The sequence below is a fragment of the Cyrtonyx montezumae genome, unplaced genomic scaffold (genome assembly GCF_038088225.1).
Source record: "Cyrtonyx montezumae isolate F1298 unplaced genomic scaffold, pur_monq_1.0 scaffold_5, whole genome shotgun sequence".
NCBI classification, from domain to species: domain Eukaryota; kingdom Metazoa; phylum Chordata; class Aves; order Galliformes; family Odontophoridae; genus Cyrtonyx; species Cyrtonyx montezumae.
The window spans coordinates 10,855,406-10,876,432 of NW_027072056.1; the positions used below are offsets into that span (position 1 = coordinate 10,855,406).

At 40.7% G+C, this 21,027-nt stretch overlaps 1 protein-coding gene across 2 annotated transcripts in view; it reads right to left on the reverse strand.

Annotated features, from left to right (window-relative positions):
* Positions 1-13,661: 13,661 nt before the first annotated feature.
* The window catches only part of PLSCR1 (phospholipid scramblase 1), a 431,180-nt gene continuing 423,814 nt past the window's right edge, over positions 13,662-21,027 (reverse strand). For both annotated transcript variants that reach the window (XM_065748331.1, XM_065748330.1), the window contains exons 3-9: positions 20,358-20,459; positions 18,711-18,871; positions 17,634-17,676; positions 17,072-17,292; positions 16,459-16,620; positions 15,216-15,377; positions 13,662-14,064 (exon numbers count right to left, since the gene is read on the reverse strand). In XM_065748331.1, coding sequence (XP_065604403.1) covers positions 14,005-14,064; positions 15,216-15,377; positions 16,459-16,620; positions 17,072-17,292; positions 17,634-17,676; positions 18,711-18,871; positions 20,358-20,459 — 911 coding nt within the window. In that variant the 3' untranslated portion in view covers positions 13,662-14,004. The remainder of the gene's footprint in view (positions 14,065-15,215; positions 15,378-16,458; positions 16,621-17,071; positions 17,293-17,633; positions 17,677-18,710; positions 18,872-20,357; positions 20,460-21,027) is intronic.

Sequence of the window (21,027 nt, forward strand, 5' to 3'; positions counted from 1 at the left end):
ATACAAAAATATACTGTCTACCTCCATTAATTTGTGTGGGTACTATTCTTTCAGGGTATTCACCCTACAATTAGTGATTCATCCATATTTTCCCAAATAAAACTTTCTGAATGGTCAACCTTTTTGAATGATCAAATTTTGAATGATCACATCCGTATTTTACATGAATTAGGGGTAGCATCTGAAAATAACAGGGATTCATTATGGAACAATAGTGAAGTAATAATAATAATCCAAAGTAAAATTTGAAAAATCTCTTTTCAGTTACAGCAAATCACATTCTGCAGGCTAAGCTAGAATGAAATAAACAGAAATGTATGGGTGGTGTTGTTTGTTTGTTTTTTAAACAAATACATCAATATGAGCTTAAAGGCCCATCTGGCAATAACACAGCATTTAAACACACATCACATCACCTGACCCAGCATGTGTGTGTGATTCTTTAACAAGGGCCTCTTAAGCAGTTCAACCTTAATAAGAAATATTCCACAGCCATTTTATTTTCAAAGAATCAGGCTAAATGTCACTGAAATTCTACTCTAGCTGTCTGAAAATAGTTTCTCTTTGGTTGTCTCCCTTTAATTTATCTTCAGGTCCAATAAGAACTGAGCTACCACCCCAGTCTTGTTATTATGGGCGCGATTTACTTGGTGGCCGAGAGGCCCAGCACTGCTCAAAGCCGCTCATTTCAGGGGACGTCCAGCACCTTGCACTGCTGAGCACGGTGTGAATCACCCAGGCTATATTCATGTCTCTACCGAGCCATCCAATCAGAAATTACTTTGTTGCTTTCACTCATTTATAATTATATCCATAAACAGCCCAAATGAGCAAAAGATTAATAGTGCTAGCAAACATTTCCAGGGTATAATCAGCTGTTGACCCATAATTACTCAAAAGATCCAACGAGTGGCTTTGAAATTACAAGGAGAGTTACATTCCTTCACTGAGACTGAGCAGCAAGACATGAGTGCCCATGAAAATCCGTGCTACAATTTTTGTCTGCGGTCCATCCTACGGTATTTATGACATGCTTGCTCCAGCCTCAAGGTCCAATCCTGCACTACTGAAGTCAGTGTGCACCATAAGAGAAAAATATCCGGCTGGCTGGGCCTTAAGCCAGACCTTCTGCACTGAGGGAGGTCTTCGGCATCTGGCCTAAGGCCAGGTCTGATCCCCAGTTTTTCCTTTTGTTGTGTTAATTTGTACATGATTTTTGCAGACACAAAAAGCTGTAAATTAAGCCCCGCCGAGTGCATCTTGTAAACCCCGCTGACCAGGGTTGATCTTGTAAAAACTTCAGTCCCATCACCCCATAAACTGTAAAAAGCTTTGCAGGACTTCAAATGAATGGTGTTGAAATGGACAGTTAATCATGATGAGTAATTTAAAGACTTGCATTTGTTAAAGTTTAGGGATGCAGAAAAGAATATAATGGAAAAGGAACTGACATTCAAGAAAATGGGCTTAAAGAAAATAAGTTTTAAACGTTTACTGTGGGATGAATAGGAACTGGTGGAAAAATGCACTTATGAAATTGTCTGAAACTGGGAATCTATGTGAGCATTTGTGCCTCTGTCAACAAACCATCGTAATGTAAAAAATGTTCCTCTGAAGTAAGTCTGTGGTATTAAGCAGACTGAAGAGCATCCCATGTGTTCAGCCAACAGAGGAGGGCAGGTCAGTATGTGTTTTCCAAGAGTTACCCTGAAGCTTACTTTTCTTTAGAGATTTCAGGAGCTGGGTTGAGTCTCCTAGAGTGGCAATTTGGGAAAACCACTGGAGCAGGGAAGCTTGTCCCACAAGTATTCCCCTAAGGGTAGACATCAGATTTCATATTCTGTTACCGGAATGGCTTTTGGTCTGATTTTCTTTTCCTGATCCTGCTCTCTGCAAGTTTTATGGCTGTTCTGTCTGTCCACAGTGATCTCATTCTCTCCAGCTGACTTCGTTAAGGTAAATAGAAACTGCTGTCTGACAAAACTTAGTTTTGACAGGTAGGTCTTTCTGAGTAATTTAAATAAGTAATTAAAGTAGATTTAAACAAAATTAGCATCAATTTAGTCTTATTTCCTACTTCTTGTGTGACCTAAATGAGGAATCTCAGATAGCCCCAGAACAACTCCTGGCAGAATTTCTGCAGTGCTGGATTTGAGTAAGACAGGAGATGGGCTGGCGATGATTTCGCTCTGCTAGAGTGCCTTTACAGAAAGCCTTCAACTTTCCAGCCTTCAGCAGGCTTTGTGTGTGACAGGCTGACCACAGGAAAGGTGAGGAAAAGCTGAGCACCACAGATCTTACTTATTTTAGTGCCTCTCTGGTTGTTCTAAATACCTTATGTCTCTGTAAATTTTGCCTCTTGACAAGAAAACCTTTTGCAGGGCAAAAGAGATGGCAGCCAATAAAAACACACTGTGGAAAATAAAAATACTATCTATCTTTACGTGAATGGTTAAATACTGTCATCAGGAAAGCTGAGGTCTCTGACATAGGAAAGCAAGCAAGAAAGTTTCATGACTGCAGCAGTAGGAGAATGTGCTTTTCTGCTTAGAAACATTTAGGAGCTAAACTCTACCTTTGTGGGTTTGGGTTTTTTGTTGTTGTTGTTGTTGGTTTTTTTTGTTTTTTTTTTTGTCTCATCCTCTTCTCCATCTTTTATTGCATATGCGCGTAGTTTTATTTGGTAAAAGCCGTTTCAAAGAGACAGTGTGTTCAGATCAGAAGTAAAAAAAACTTTTCTGCAAAGTAGGGGTTGCACCAATACTAGTGCACATAAGCACTGAGCTCTTCTTCAGGGCAAGCCTGGGATAGGCACAGATTCAAGCCTTTAACAGTAAAATGGACAGGAATGGCTGAAATAATGCAGAAGTGTTAGGTTCCTGGTGGTGTACTGTGAACATGAGATGTATTCAGCCCTGCTGAATTCATACTGCTTTTCAGTTGTACTTGTTTGGCCAGCAGCAAAAGCACAGATTCCTTCTTTAGGACTGGCAGCTTGGTTGGGATGCACACTGTGAGAAGTATGGTTCTGGTTGACGCAATCAACTCTGCATTCAAGGCAAGCAATGTGTAGTTCAGTGCTCACCTATCTCCTGTCCAGGGAATGACTGGGATAAATGGAGAAATTCCAATGGAGCCTCAAGAGGGCTCTTTTCAAAACTTTTATAATTTTAATTATATTTTAGCATATCATTCAGTGGGTGCCAGAATAATAGCTGCTTTGTATCTTTGAAATAGCAGAAAGCCTGCAGTTTGTTTCACTTTCATTTGGTTGCTCAGAAAGATGATAATTCTGATTATTTGTCAGGATGGCTAAACCTGACATTGGCAGTACATTCTGCTCCTTTAGTCTGGGCTGCAGGAGGGTATTTCCAGAGGTGACCCGGCTGCTTCCCTCCCAGATAATCCCAGGTCTGCACTGTACAAGACAACATACAGATTGAATTTGCATTAGGGAATGTGATGGAATGAAATTCCTTCCTATTCAAAGAAAACTAAACAGCAACTTCTTCCAGAGCAGAAGAACATCAAAATCACCAGCAGGAATCATAAGTAGCCCAAGCAGCACTCTGGTGGTAAATGGCTGTTCATAAAATCACAAGCAGGATTAAGAATGTGGCCAAAGTCAGACATAGCCTAAGAATTACATGTTGACAAGCTCTGTCACTGTCTTTCTGCTGTTTCTTCTTCCTCTGGCCATCAAGAGGATATGTACAGTTCAGAAAGCTGCAGCCAAAATCATCTTCACAGTAAAGTGTCCCAGGGTACCTAAAGGAGGAAGCAAAGTTGGCTGTAAAAGCATCCCATAAAGAAGGGATAGATACAATTACCCTTGTGTATTCATATGGATAGTCTTGCCTTTGAGATGTATACACTTTGTTAAAGTGTAGCCTGACAGTCAAAAAGAAGTAAGGAAAACCTTATAGGCTCTATATCTGACTGGCGGGTGGCTACATAGCAAATTATCACTTCCAGAAAACCCTTACTTGCAGGAAAGTCTTACTAATGTGACTCTCATGCTGTGCTTACATCTCCTTCTAGAACACTTCTGGAATAATGGCAACAAAACTCAGGATGGCTCAGCTGCAGTGCTCCCCACAGACGGCGGGGGATATTGATCTTAATTCTTCTATTTGTGTTCCCAAAGTGGGATTTGTACACCTGAACCAAGGAAGTTGAAAAAATAAAATAAAATAAGAGGGTTATACAGTTCTGGCTACACTGCTTGGAAAGACTATGCAAAAAATTGTATTAATTACTAAGTTGCTTCCATCCAGATAGACTTGATGCAAATTATAAAGATGAACACCACTTGCAGAAAACTTTTTCACATCACGTTTCATGTATTCTCAGTTTCAAGATGTTTCCTTTTCACATTTTTTATCAAACCTCTATTTTCTTGCGAAAATCCTGTGTAACAAGAGCTGTGCTAGCACTGCATTAGCCTAGTCTCAAGATAAATGCCTCTTTCAGAAGCTCCGAGGGTCAGTACATATTCTCTGCATTTCAGGACAGAGACACGTGACTGTCGTTTGCTCAGTTCCCTTTTGTCATGCATTACCTTTTGCTCTGCCAGCTCTGTATGGAGAAGATTCAATGTCTCTAGGTCTGCCAGCCTGCTCCAACCTGGACTGGTGCTCAGAAGCAGCATTCATTTCCAGGTCTTTGGTAAACGCATTCAAAAACGAATACATTTCCAGTCATGTGGCCTTCATCTCTTTTCAAGATCCTTTTCAAGTTGCTAGTTCATGAGATTCAAGAAACAGGTCCCAAGACTATATATCACTTAATCATATCCCTCTGGCCGGAGTTTTCTTCTTGCCAGATGGAGTGTGTGTACCTAAATGGAACACAGCTCGATGGAGTTGTTGGATCTGGCCTCCAAGGTCAGTGCCATCTGAAGGATTTCAGGCTGCCAGATAACATAAAAGAAATGGTTTCCGCTTCTCAAAATAGCGTCCTTGAAAGTCATTTTGAAACTGTAGTGCACGCAAGAAAATAGGAACTACTACCAATGTTTCTAGTTTGTCAGCTGAAGGCAAAGTGTTTTAATCCCACCCTTCTAAATTGCACATTGATTCTATTAGACTCTTGGGAAGCTTTTCAAGACAATGAAAAGTGCTAAGTGAACTCCTTCCTTCAGACAGGAACATTAAGGCTTCTCTGTAGGTTATTAATTTCATTATTGCCATCAGTTTTGTCAGTTTGATAGTGCTCGTCATGGGAGGAGCATTAGACACACTACACAGCACTGAAGTGGTAGAATGCAAAAGCACTCCGAGGCTAGCAGGAGACTAACCATCTGAATTATGATATATATATTGCTAAATGTTTACTGAGGCATGAGGGCTTCTCTAATCACTGTATAAAAACATTGTGAAGCATTAGTATTACCACAGGCCGTTCACGTTACTCAGTTTGAAGGTTCACTCCCCCCTAGAGAACCACTCTGGCTCTCCAAGTCAAAGAGTAGAAATCACTTGCTCATAGACCAAAATATAATCTTAAAATTGTTCCACGCTTGAAGCAGCTACTAAAGCCAGAGAGAACATTATGATGAAATTTCCGAAGGAAAACAAAGGCAAAGATAAAGGCAGAAGAAAATCCCCTCTAAATCACAGAAACCCAAGAAAAATCATTTACCACTAAACCTAGGCTTTAGCCTTTGGGCAAAATCTCAACTGCAGCCTCTTTCACTTCTTAGTATCTTGTGTATGTTTTTCCAAATTAGGGTCAGAGGATGAAGATTCCCATTGTTTCAATAAGAGCAGGCCATTTCATCCTGCACTTCATATCTTCCTTCTGTCGTTCATTAGCAGCCCAGCTTGCTGCATGTCAAAATGCTTTTGCTCTGCTGAGTTATTACAAATGTTTCTCCATTCTAGTATTTAGATGGAAAATTTTGCAATGTTTGTGCTGCTGGAAAAGAAAGTAAAGATTTTTTTTTTTTTTTTTTGCAAGAAAGGGGATGGGTAAGGGGAGGAGGGGAGGCATGCAGCGAATCAGACAGCTCTCCAACATAATTCTAATGTTTTGTTCCCCCTATGCTCTAGGACTATAATTGAGACATCTGATGGTGCAGCTGAATATAAGCTTCCATAAACAAGCCCTGTACATTTGAACACAACTGCACGTAGACTATCCACACACTTTTTCCACTCTGGCTGTTCCTCCCTTCAGGCAACTGGGGAAGATGTTTTGGCCACAACCCCACTTTAGATTACTCCACATTTTAGTCTGATTGGAGTGAGGAAAAAACTACTGGTTAAATGTCCATGATTTTCAGCCAGCAACCTCTCTCCTTTAAAAGGAATCATCACTCCCAGGCTGACCTCCAAGGCAGAGCTCTTCGACAGCGAATTTACTAAAGCTTTTGAATTTTTAGTGGCTCTGATTGCTTTTGATCCAGTGCAAGCAGGGAATATTAGGCCAGGATTTGCTTTACAATCACCATTTATATCATTTACTCTTTCTTTTCATCCCAGAGAAAGCTAACCTTTTCCCATGAAATTTCTCTGAAGTGAGTCACAGAAGTTAGCTATTGCCCAAGCACTTACAGGAAAGATGAATTGATGTTTTATGTGCATTTTTAGGAAAACTCTCCTGTCACACCATACATCTCTATGACTAAATTAGGTCATTCCTTTCCTTTCTGCTTCTTTGCATTGTAGAAGAGAACAGTCATTATCTATCAGTCTGTCATCACGCAAGAGGATTGATTCTGAGTTTGTCCATCCACTTCAAACTCTACACAGACTTCAGTCTGTGATTCCCATCAGTTCGGGGTTCCATAACCAAGGCATGACTGGGCAGAGAAAGGCTTTGATATTTCAATGAGGAAACATGTAAAAACACCTAATTTAGATGATAAGTGGTTGACAGCAAGGACGCAGCAACTCTGCGATATGGTCTCCTCCTAACTCACTGAAAAATACTTGGCACTCAGCAGAGATTCAGAAAACAGGTACCAGCAAGGGTTCGCTCCTCCACATATGTTCTGCCTGAGATGGTTGTGGAAGACAGGTCACTGGGAGTCAGCATTCATCACTGTTCAACAGGACTACAACCATGCTGCACATCTCCTTTGTCCTCTCCAGGTGCTCCAAGTCTGCCCCTCGCAGCTATGCTATGGAGAGCCCTGTGCCTTCTTGGTGTAACAGAGAATGTAAATACTGCTTTTACATGGCTGATTCCTTTAATGTCTTCTACAGATTTCAAATGTATGGAACAAATTTTCAATCTTGCACTAAATCTTATCAAGGAATACATAGACTTAGTAGACCAAATGCTCAGTTATTAGCAAAAGACTAATGTAACTCAGCTTAGTACTCTACAGGCACAGGGATCTCCAAGAAAGAGGCCACTGTCTTAATTACATCTGCTGAAATCATTAATTCAAGTGTAGTTAGAGAATTCCCTGACACACGGAAATATTAAAAACCTAAGATGTGGGGTTAAAAGGAACGTGACACCTTCATAATTCTATTTGCTTGCTTTTATTTATTTATTTTGCTTGGGGGGGGAAACATAGTTCCTATATTTTGGTGCAAGAAGAGATATTTGATCACCTATTTTGACCTGAATGTCACACTTACTACATTCCTCTTACATACTTTTGCATCATAGCCAAGAACATGAGTTATGTTAACACATTTTAGTCCATAGCAGACTAAAGTGTTGATGCCATGCTGACAGCCTGTTAGCAGTCTCCAGTTATTAGTGGTATTTTGTGGAAATTTGTAGGAAGGCATCTGCAAATACCTTATCAGTATGGTCTTACCTCAGCAGCAAAAAGGACACACAGCATCAGTTGCCATAGCCTGACCAGGATGGATATGCCACATTCTTCCTCCTGGCTGAAGAGAAATTGGTACGAATGTCAGATGGGTAGCTCAGGTAAAGAGAAATGTAATTGTCTCAAGGAAAGGATGAAGTTTCAGGAATTGCAACAATTTTCCACATACCTGTAATCAAACCGTACCAAAACATGTCTCCAAGGAAAGCACTCATCCTGCTCTCTTAACTGTCCCAGACTGCAGCTTGATTAACATGCAGTTCTAAGCTCTGTTGCTTATAGCTTCATTCTCTTGTTTCTTTTCCATTGACAGCAGGTATATTGAATTTTCAGATGGTCAGATTCTAATCTTAAATTAACTAAAAATTCCCAACTCCATGCCTGGGTATAAATATCAGTGTGACATCTAGCTGAGACTAGATGTCCTCTGGCCTGGGCAGTTAATTGCCTTTGACTTTGCTGAGCTCAGTAGGATTTTGAGGTCAAGCATGCTTCATTGATGTTTATATCTCATTACCTCTTCAAAAAGACAAAATCTTGAATAATACTTATTTCTGTTTCAGAATTCTGTTTATCTGATGGTGAAAGTGTTTGCTGAATTTCACTACATAATTACTGAAGTACTAACCCCCCAGGAAAAAAACTATTTGCTGTAAAAATGTCATATTTGCAGCTTAAGAAGCGGTGATTGGTTCACATTTTACTTCAGTACTGCATGGTAGTAGCTCCTGTAAAGCATACAAAACCACCAATGCATTTCATTATTTATTTTTTGTAAAACTAACGCATACTTTTGCATAACTGCTTCTGCAGCTTAATACCATAAATTAAGCACAGACAGCAAACATAAAGTCAGGTGATTTATTCAGCAGAAATTTTACTTTCCTGTCTCTTACTCTGTTCTCTACCAAGGAAATATTAACTATTTGCTCTTTTCTTTTTTGCTTTCTTTTTTTCCCCCATAGGAAAATGCGTGCTGCAAAACACAGGTAAGTTCTTGTTCATTTCAATGGCTGGCTTTATTGCTTGCTGCATTTTAATGTTAGCTCACCACCTCTCATGGCCTTTCCAAAGTTTGTTCAGTGGAAGAAGAGGACAGGGCACAGTGAGCCCTTGTCTGTGTTGAACAACTTTGCTTGTATTTCTTTTCTACCCAGTCTGGCAACAAGCAGAATGCAGACACAGAACACCAGCAAGCTTAGCCTCAGTCCACTGAATGGCCTACATTTTCCAGGATCCACACATTCTGCCTCCTGAAAAATGAGAATTTTGATGAAACAATAAAGCCTTTGCTCCATTGTACAGCCAGGGATTTTAAAAAGTAAAAAAAGTACTGAAGTTACTGTTGTGAATCAGTTAAAAAGCAGGACTCCCTGTATGAATGAAAGACAACATGATTTAGCTGCTAAGGTCCAGGTTTCTGGCACACATACACAGCACCTGTATAATTAGGATTCATTTTGCCCAAGATCCCTAGGCCAGGCATTGCACTCTCTCATACCGTGGGACTGGAAAGCCACAGCAAAAACAGGAGACAGCACTCAATATGATCAAGTAACTGGGAAAAGTCACTAACGAAATGTAAAGGATGTGGAACTGAGCTCAATAGTGCACACAACAGCTCAGTTACATGATGGGCTCCGGTGAAACAGAAAGCATAGATTCATAGAATCATATAGGTTAGAAAAGATCTTTAAGATCATCTAGTCCAACCATCCCCCTGCCATCAACACTGCCCCCCAGACCATGACCCCCAGAGCCACATCTACACTCTGGACACTTCTGTGAACAGTGACTCCATATCTTCCTTGGGGAGCCTGTTCCAGTGCCTCACCACTATTTTGGAGAAGTTTTTCCTAATAATCAAGCTGAACCTCTCCTGGAGCAACTTGAGGCCATCCCCTCTCATCCTGTCAAAGCAGATGGTCACAAAGCCACATTCATGCAAGTCCAGATATTCTGAGAGGGTGTGCTAATGCCAAAGTGCCAGCATTCAGATGGAACTTAACAGTCGCACAAGAGGGACTGTATTTTAGAGCAGGAAGATGCAACTAGGGAATCAGCTGTGTTTGTACCCCATTGGTCTGGCATCTGGGGAACACACAGCACAATGCTGTAAGCTGGCATAGCCCCACAGCATAGCTGCTTCTGGCCATTACCTCCCATCCAGCATGGGCTGCCTCTGCATGCTGTTCACTTCAGCAGGGCCTGTTTGCTCCTCAATAAACAGCAATCCACGGAGAAATACTGACTTCCTTGACTGCTTCCAGCTGCTCTGGTTCAATAACTAGGTCAGCTAAAGGTTAAACCAGCAGAGGCACAAGCAGCAAGTTTAAATATCAATAAATAAATGAAAAAGAAAATGACAACTAGAGCCTCAGGGGAAGCCCTGGGCTGACTTGCTTCTCTCTTGTCCACTTCCCCAAGCAAGTATGGCCCTGAGGCTGTTCAGTCCATGTCATGGCCATATCCTCTTGCGTCTAAGGCCCAAACTCACCTCAAAGGTAAGACAGTGCCTTTATACCAGCAACAAAACCAGCCTGACCCCTTCGATGCACACTGCTGTGATACATTCATAACTTTTTTGTGAAGCTGTGAACTACATGAGAAATCACAGCCTGGATCCAAATTCTTGCATGCACTATGCCTAATGCAACTTCAAGGGCATTACACAGTATTACAGTATTTGGCAGTGTGTTCTCACACACTTTCATGTGCATTTTTTTATTTGCCTAGTGGCACATCACTGCATTTGCAGCTAAATATTTTGAAGCTTTGGTGGGAAATATCTAGCTTTCCACACACATGCAGGGAATACATATTTCAGAGATAGTGTAATCTGCAATTCTTCCACAGAGAAAACCAGAGGGAAGCTCACAGTGCTTTCAGCTTGCAGCTGCCATTTTCACGCCGGCACTGCCACCTACTGCACATGGGCCTGCTTTTATCAGTGCTAGCAGGAAAAAAGTGGAAACAAACCTACCCCAAGCAGCATGTTGAATGCCACTGTAGAACAGAGGTGATGTTTCTCCAGGACAAAATCTCTGTCTTTGTTAACTTGCAGATGATACACAGGATTCTTCAAAATGATCTCCGAAACAGGGATGTGAAAGGTCCAGAGAAAAATAAGTAAGTATCAAGATGCCTCATATTTTATGTTTTACAGGGAGGTGGAGTTTTGGCATTTTTTCCCTTCTTTTTCTCACCTTCTATTCAGAACCAGATGCACAGAGATGATCCAGTGGCCCAAAGATCTCTAGCATTTGTGTGCTCTAGGGAGGTAGGAGGCTCCTAGAGGCAGTTTTGCTTTGTGTTACTGCAATATTGCTGTCAGTAAACAACAGAAGAAAAGAGAGGATGAGAAAAAGTAGAGCGTAAGGAGAGAAAAGACATAACACACCTTTCCAGAATACATTATACCAACTGACCCAAAAGAAGCTTCAGGTGCTCAGTCTATTTGTTCATAACTTCTCTACAATGCAACAAAATTAAGTTGACCATCCAATCAACAGAAGACAGACAAGTGGTATGAAGTTTCACAAGCAACTTTTTCAGGTTTAGGGCTAAGTTCTAATCTGTTGTTCAGTTTTGGAGGGGGACTGTAAAAAAGGCATAACATGAAACAACACATTCAAATCATAGAGTGATACAACCCAGTACATAGGTAGAGCATATATAAGCACGTGTCATTAAAGCATGTATAGAGAGCTTATATAACTCTGATATAAGACAACAGCTCTCTATGCAGGCTAGGCTCATTGCTCCACCCCAGAAGAGCAGCAGATTTTATTTTGTTTGGTTTGTTGTTTTTTTATTTGTTTTTTTAATCTTTCTTACCTCTTGTCTCACTTTTCCAACATCAGGTCTCATTACATGATTGCTTTTCGACTGAAGTGTCTTCATCTTATAGTCTAGTTTTTCCTCTGTGCAGCTGGTCTCTGTTCCCTTACCTGTGAGTCCCTCCAACACCACAACTTCCTCTGCATCTTCCCATCACCTTTCACATTTATCAATTTATTTGTATTTCTGTCACAAAGTACTAGCATTCTTATTCACACAACGCCCATTACTAGTCAAACATTGATGCCATGAAATTTTATAATACATTCCTTTGAACAAAGATTTTCTTTATCAACCCCAGCATTCCCAGTAAGCTATACCCACACTACAGTAAATGAGCTAAATTTCTCCAGAAAGGACAAACTCAGGAAAACCAGCTGCTTTCCTCTTTCCTAAATAACTTTTATTGTTCAGTCCTTGCTCCTGTTCTCAGTTTTTCAGCGTTGAGGAAAGTTATTCTTGCTAGTAAAAGCAAGGCAAGTTATTTAAGGCATGTATAGACTGGCTTTGGGTCTACAAAAGGATCTTTATAAAACTTGTCTGTGTTCAAACACTTTTAGAAGACAAGCCATAACATACTATACTTTTAAACAGTGGCCTTCCTCTTCTCCAGTTTGCAAAATTATCTTCCATCAAGTAGCAAAACCCCAATTTCGCTTTAAGACTTTGGATGGGGTAATTATTTTTTTTCCCCTCTTTCTTATAATTTTGTTTTCTGAGAAACCAGAATTATCTAAGCATTATTTTACTGAGAAACGTAATATAAATTATGCTTCTCTCTGACATATAGACCCTAGGGTTTCATTAAGTGACTGCAACTGCTGTACAGCTGGAGATTAAAAACTTACGGGGATGATACAGATGGAAAGGTCGTTAACACAACTAGAGAAATCCATCTGCAAATCTCACTTTGTAAAGGTTTTATGTAACAGTTTTCTGTAACCTAGATGGAATTGAATAACACACAGCATGCTAAAAAACTTCTCATGTTTTCAAAAGCCTGGATTTAAGGATAGGGTATAAATCATTGTATTGCTTATACTCTGATGGATGAAAGTGGGAATTTCTAGAGCCTGTTTATTTATTAAATATGGATGCTATTGTGGGTTTTTCAAAACAAAGACAGACTGCTTAAAGAATGATCTAAATTTTGCATTTCTGGAAATGACTGTGCTAAACACACAAGCGAACACACCTGTCTCTGGAGTTCTTGAAAGAAAAAATAAAGGAATAAGCATTCTGCAATTAAACATCATTAGGAAACAGTAAAAGATCACGACAGTGGTAACATACTGTTCAGTGAACCAAAGAGTTATCCCTTGTTAGCTCTGACTTCTCATGTACTATTTTCAGCCTCACAGAAGACTACTGTGAAGCATTTTGCAAGGCAAAAGTTTAAGAGCCGCGGAACCAGCATCAGAACAATCCAGTTACCCACCTGATGGAAAGCTCCCCTAGACCTTTTTTCTTACAATAAATATATTTCCCTATATAGCTGGATTGTGAGATGTGATTATTTTTGTCTAATTTTGCATGCAGGTTGGACTGAGGGGGCTGTCAGGCCTTACACTGAACATCTAAGCACAGTACATACTCAAACACAAGATTTTGAGTTACCTGGAGGAATGAATATATGCTCCTGGTTATGTCCCATTAGCCCATGGTTCCTAACACCTTGCCTATATTTGCATTCACTCTTAAATTGCTCCTCTGATAAAAAATTGATGACACAAGATGTTTTTCAGCAAGTACTAGAGGGCTGGAAACACAAATGCCTGTGGTTGCTCCTTTTCAAGTCTCCTCTAACTTCTGTTGGTGAAAAATCAAAACTTTGGTTCTTTTGAAACTTATGATTCATTTAGTATAACAGTTTCCTAATCTTATAACAACAAACTCATCACTAGATTAATTTTTACAGTGACAGTTCCGTTTGTTTTGATTACTTAGTTTTGAACTATATACTTGGTAAGTTGGAAACAACAGAATATTAACACCAAGGCAAACTATCACAGAAGGATACATAGGAAATGATCAGAACCTCTTTATTAGGCTGACTGCTTATATTATTATTGAACAAAGAAATAGACCTTTAAGAATTTTTAATATAACAATTCCAAATTTCTTGGAAAAAAGGGTGATATATATATTTCTACACATAGCAGTATTCATCTGTACAGACAAAAGGTGCTTATTTGAATACAACAATTTCATTAGATTACAAAACCAGAAGCTAGACAATAAAGCTTTTAGTTTATAGAAATGTAATTATAAGTGTAAGAAGTACACTTTTCACATTCTCACTGGAGCTCTGTAATCCACTGGGAAGCAGGGTGGTTATTTTCTTCCTTCTAAATACAAAGTTCTAGATTTCACTGCCACACTCCCGTTCGCTGATGACTGTCACCAATACCCTCAAAAAACATGAAGTCCTAGGAAGAAAACAAAAAGCAAACAAACTCAATCCTCTTAAAATTCTAGTTCTTGATTTGTGGTTGTTTTGCTACGTATTCAAAACAATTCCCCCCCAGAAATGTTAAATGATGAGAAGCAGCTGGGAGTACCTCTCTCCAACCTAATCCCTGAGTCTCTTGTAGAGACAACAAGGGATACACAAAAAAAGAAATAGGAGGTGGAAGCCTGAGAAGTTAAACTTTATCATTAGCAGAAGGCATGCTTCTTTTGCTTCCTTAGGATTTCTATCCGGACTTCCTTCAGCCTGACTCAGTCCCTTCAATTTTATTTCAAACTTCAGTCTTTTCTAATGGTCATTATCTTTACTTTACATACAAGAGCCCCATATTCTGTGCCTTAAGTCCTTGCTTCTTCATACTCCCTACTCTTCACCTATATCCTTGCATCTGAACACACATGGCTAAAGAAAACCTGGTCCATATGCAGGGCTGTAAAAACAGGTGAGAACTTTCCAAACTCAGATGCTGCATAAGTCCCTTTCCTCCCTTTCTGAAGCCCAACCAACATGAAAAAAAGTGTATTTTGAAGCATTACCTGATGCTGAATTGCACAGGTAAATGGAAACACAAGCAAGGCAGAGTCAGAGTGCTGAAGGGTACAGTATAAGTTAGATGTACTTCATCCCCCACCAGGAGTCCCTCTACTCATAGAAACAACTCCTTTGAGAGCCTTTAATCCTATTCATCTTGGTGCTTCGTGTATTTCCAAGAAGGAGGAGCTGGACGTAGCACCTATCTGTCCAGTTCACCACATCAGTGGGCTGTTCTGGCTTTGATTGGGCCTCTTGGCTAGTGCTGTTCTGTACTTTTCTGGTCTTGCCACCCACATAAACATGCTTGCTTCTGCGTATGAGCCTGCAAAGTTGTCCTTTACAGGGTTTGTCGATCTGATTGTGTATAAAGCTCTTCTTCAAACAGTCAGCATATCACATAGCCTAGAATATGCTTATAAAACTAAATATTCCCTCCAGGGTTAGTTTTACACACAAGAAATCCACAAAAAGGACTCAACTACTTTGAGGAGCCCAGAATCAAAACCTTTACCAACACAATTTGGACATTGAGATGAAGTCAGTTCATATTCAAATACTAGTAAGTTACAGACTTACAATAAGGAAGCAAGCACCAAGCATGACAGCTTTCATTCTCACATCAAGGTCCATTGGAAATGAGACTCCAAAGTTATCAGTATCTGTAAATGCTTCTTTCAAAAACCCAGACCACTGCTTAGAAATCCTCCCAACATTGGAAACCTCATCCAAAGACTTCACCTATTTTAACACAAAAATTTTTAAAAAGTTATTCATAAATCCCCACAGTCTTTTCATTATAGATCCATTTGAAAGTTTTAATTGTGTTATTAAATTAATGCAGTCACTCAATACAACTACTGTCACTGAAAAACAAGCCTGACTACCAGAAAGTCAGTGTGAAGTAACACAGACATCAACTTAATTCCAAATCTGACTTAGAATTCAATGTTTTAATAGTATTGTAAGTCAACTACTGCATGCAAACATGCACGCATGCATGCAGGCACACTCTCTTGGGAGTGCTGTCTTTTAGCCAACAGAGTGAATTAGTACATCCTGCCACACATCAGGAACAGCTCAAGGAAAAGTGAAGCAAATTATATTCTCTTGTTCCAAAAGAGAGGTTAGCCCTTCCTCAATGCAGTTTCCTAAAGTTACACCTGGAGTTCATAGTTCTATGAAAACGTAATCCCCCGAAATAAAATCAGACTATGATTAATACAAATCAGCAATGATTTACAACATCGTTTTAAACAAAGTGGTAGACTATTAGTTAATCTGTATGAAAATGCTAATGCATTAATCAGTGTTCTTTTTAAATAAAAGCTGTAATTCTTCAATCATTCAAATATGTATCTTAGGACTAAATTATGACTTGGTTAGTGAATGATTATCAAATGATTGGATAAGTGATTATAGAAAGGCATTTTAATAAACAACTGATACAACTGATAATTTTTTTTTCTCCATTAGGGACTAACATCACACATTAACATTAAAAAAGATTTTGCTAACAAAATCTGATAAATATCTATTTAAAAATGTGATAATCACATAAATCAAAACCATTTAGAGATCTGCGTGAAATCACAAGGAATCAGATCACGGACAAGTGTCTTTCCTATGTCATTTCTGGAAGTTTGTCAGGCTTTTCCAGAGTGATCTACATACCTAGAGAACTGAATTGATAGCATTAAAAGATTATGGCCTAATTATTTCATCTGTACTACAGCACAGCTGATTTGTGATAAGAAAAGCAACAAACTACTATCAAAATACTGTTTGAAAGAAGATATATACAATTTTTAGTGTTACATACCTCAAAATTAACGTCCTCACAACAGCTGCAGACAACACATGGGCCACTAATTTTCAGTATATCCATTCTTTTCTCATCCTGAATAGTAAACTTGGGCAAGCAGGGATGCCAGTTCTGGACAACATAACCTACTGGTGTTCCTGGAGGTGCTTGAACTTCTATCTTCACAGGAAAAAGAAAATCCCCACGTGAAGCAGTTTATTATACTTAGAGATGTTCATTAGACAAAAATCCACACTAACAAGCAAGCTGAACATAACTTATTTTTTCATAACAACAAGGCTTTCCAATGAAGCTGCACTAGATTTGCTGTGAACAATTTCAGAAAGCTGCACACATATTCCAAAACCAATATGCAACTTCTACCTTTACTGAAAACAGTAGCATAGCCCTGACACTACAGAATATATAAGCTGTGTGTCTGCAGTGGAAAGATCAATCTCTAGTGAAGGAAAGACTGAGCATACTGGAAGTCAAGGTCTCACAGAGTGCAGCTACTACACATCTGTAAGTAAGAGCTCTGAAAATGATCAGATTTGAGACTGTCCTTAAACATCACCCCAGATTCATTAATATTAAAGATCTCGTCCTTCAGGGTTAGAAAGAAACTCACCTCCTGTAAGCAGCAAGGGAAAAGACATGAAGAACACCTGAGGGGTCTCTCCAGCCTGATCACCTCATGGCCCAGATTGTCCATAATCTTCATGGTGAAAGGACGTGCTGGGCCACAGCAGTTCCTTGTGCAGCAGTCAGTATCTTCTGCTGCAAAGTATACCCTTTGCCCCAATGAATTCTTGATTTCGTATTTGTTGTTTGATTCCAATCCAATAAAAACTGAAAAAAGTAACAGAACCGTTAGTTCCTGAGGGGCATCTGTGTGAACAACAGACAATAAAAGCACCAAGCTAACCCTAACCAACTGCTCAGAAAGGCCTCATTTGGAGTAGAGGTAGCTCTGATGGAGGAAGCAGTGGGGAAGGGCCCGCAAGTAGAGCAGCCCAACAGAAGTTCAAAAAGGACAACCCACCATGAACATAGCAACATGAGTGGAGCATGGAGATGTCCATCAGCTCCCCTCCCTCCAGTCATAGGCACCCACTGCCAGAGCAAGCACCACCATTCCTAGTCACACAGGATGGAAGTTTCCTAGTTTCCTATAAAAACATTTCACTTACTTTCAAGAAGTTCGATTTGCTGATGAATTAATATCTGGTCAATCTGTTCATGGTTGAAAAAATGAAACAGAATAAATAGTTAGGAAGTTGTAACTAAGAGATATCTAGTTTTAAGAAGCACTGTTGTTTCAATTCAGAATGCAGCATTATGGATCAATACATTTTTTAGAGATTGATCTCTATCAGTAAAGCTGCAGACATGGCTCATGTTTGCCTGTCCTGCCCTCTCTCAGTTTAGCAGAACAGTGTTTCTAGCACCAAAGTACATGACAGAAGCTGTACCCAGATTGATCTGGCTACATGCATGCAGGACTAACATGCCTGTGCTCCCTTTGCAACTTGGTGTAAGTTAGTAATGCTACAGAGAATGACATACCACACATCAGATGCCTGCATCAGGAGTCTGTACAGAGAAAAGCAGGAAGCACGAGGAGGGAATTCAGAAATTTTAAAGCAGAAGCTCAGCTACTGCTCAGCTCTGAGTGAAACTAAGGAAAAGTTTGGTATCAGTTTATTTTCAGTGAAATATGCACTACTGTAGTCAGCATAAAGCCTTTATATCTGCTCCCAGTGATGAGATAAACTATGCTTTCACAGTAGAATAGTGCTACCTGTGATATATACTGCAACACGGGATCAATTTTCATTTTGCTATAAGCACTCTCTAAGTTTGTTAATTTTGACCAGAGGCACTGAGAAAGCATTGCGTAGAAAAGCAAGCACATATATTGTGCTACAGGTGCCTGTATATGTATATGTATGTATGTAATGCATTGTTACAGATCGCATTACATCTCACAACCAGTAGTTTGGGAAACATAAGTAATTGCTCTATGCCCACTGTCCTTTAGTAACACACTTGGCAGGACTGGGTATCTCTCAAAGTGCTCTGGCCATAACAGGCACCTCCACACTCAAATGTGCATCACTCACATTACAGAAAGCCTCACACAGCAGCCCAAAAGCAGCAAGTCATGCAGCTGTAACAGACAGTTGTGTTTTTTAGCTTTCTACCAGATGCAGGCTGCCTCTCAGGTGACCAGCTGTTCCCTGGGGAGGGATGAAGGGTACAGGTACCTGCGTGAGATATTCCAGTCCAGGAGGGCAGTTGGGAAGAGGAGGAGGGATGGGCATCCAGATGGTCCCTGGGGGCTGGTTCTGGATGGGTGGAACAGCAGCTCCATATTGGTTTCCCATGGGCTGTGCCTGGTAAGCATATGGCCCCGCCCCAGGAGTGCCTGAACAGACAGGAGAGATACAGTTAAGAGAGCTGAGCTCTTGAAAAAGAATTGCATCATGTATCTTCAAAAGAAAGGAACAAATAAGTCATTTTGAACTACGCGGATTCTCGTACCTACAACGTATTTCAGTTATGGAAATCGCAAATTTCACGAAGGAAGACACGCCGGGTTGGGATGCTCGAATCTCACCAGACAAAACCAAACGAAATAAACAAATGCGTTTCCTTGAGCACTGCGGAAATTCTAACCCCACCCGTTCCGAAGCTCGAACTGCTCCCCGCACCGCCGCACGGAGCGCTCCGTCGTGCTGTGCGCAGCCGCACCGCCAGGTGGCGCCGGGAGAGCGCCGGCGTCGGAACGAGCAACGGCGGCACCTGAGCGCGGGCTGCCCGGGCAGCGCCGGCACGGCAGGCTGCCGACACCTCCGCCCTGATGCGCAGTCCTGTGTTGCTCTCAGAAGCCCGCAGGAGCTTGCAAGGAGAAACCAGCACGAATGCCTCTGCAGAAAGTCCGAAGACAGCTGGTTTCGGAAATGCTGACTCATGGAACTCGTGGTTACCCTCAGCGCCAGTGCGTGCATGGTACTGCGTTATAAAACACGGGCTGTTTCGTGTGAAAGGTGATGCTGTGGCCCTAACGCACTCGGTGCACGCAGGCCCAGTGTATATTCCTCAACAGCAGCGCTGCCCACTGCAGATAAGGACCCACCCTTCTGCAGAACCTACTGCTATCTGTGTGTGTTTGCTCCCTGGCCTTTGGAGCACAGGGAGCACGTGCTCAATCCTTTAAGGCTGCGTACTCATCGGCCTCAGATGTCCTTGCTACAAGATGTGCAAGATTTAACGTACACACAGCACTGAAACTTAAGCCAAACACTTTGCACTTGATAAATATTTTATGCCTGGAGCCTGTTAGATGCTCTTCTCAGTGTGATCTGGTTCTTCAGAAAGCAGTTCACTGCCAGAACATGGTAAGCTATTTGCGAGTGCTCTGTTCTGAATGGAGAGCAGAAAATGAGATTAAAAAGAGGAAATGAACGGAAGGTACAACCGCATGCAAAGTACAGCAGCAGGGAAAGAAACAGAAACAGGATCTATGCAAACAACACAACTGTGAGATGAAAACAATCCTTCAGTTTTGGATTACTAGAGAAAAAGAAACTGAAGAACTGAAATAATATTAAAAATCTGATCATCAGCAAGAAGCTGCCATGCACTGTGGTGCATCAGTAACGCTTCCCTAACAAACTCACCCCCCAGTGACCACTGAGGAACACCTAGCATTGCAAGCTTCCTCCACTGCTGGCACTGCTCCGCACACAAACATGCAGCACTGTGAAGAGTATGACTTTCACCAGAAGAGATATTAACAGAAACGTTACAGAATTAATGCAGAACTGCAAATCAGAGATGGCTGCTTGATGAAACCTGCTTCCCATGCACACCTCCTAACCAAACAACAGATCTGTAGCCAAGCAACCTACCATAGAAGTTCCCAGCTGCATACTGTGGGTGGCCATAGGGGGCCTGGTTTCCTGGTGCATAGCCAGTGTTGGAGAATCCAGGTGCTGGTGCCGGGTTATTTGCTGTAAGAACGCAACATACACTTTGAGTACTGCTCATTTATTTCCTTTCACCCAAGGAAAGATCCCTAACACTGCCTTCTTTTTCAGAGTAGATATACAGAAATTAAGCTGGTGTATTCTGGATAGCAAAAACCACATAATGAGTTTGTATTTTATCTATGTTAAATATATATATTAAAGCATGGTATAATTTAAAGGAGTTCTGATCCTTAGCATGCTGAAAAAAGACAGTTATTGTGCTGTCATGTATGTCATGAAGATGTCACGGAATCACAGAACAGTGAGTCAAACTGTTTCGCTTGGAAGGGACACCTGGAGATCACCTAGCCAAGCCCTGCCAAGCAGGGTCAGCTCACTGTTTGTCTGGACCACAGGGGCCTTTGTTCATTCACATTCACAGAAGCTTCAGTGCAAAGAATTGCCAGAGAACTGACAAGCTGCACTCCCATACAGAACAGACTGGTTAGCAACCCATTCTCCACTATGTAAAACTTTTCTCCCAAGTTCTTCTGGCTATTAATGTGATAATTTGTCACTTGCCGATTCATAGTTAGGAATTTAGTAACGC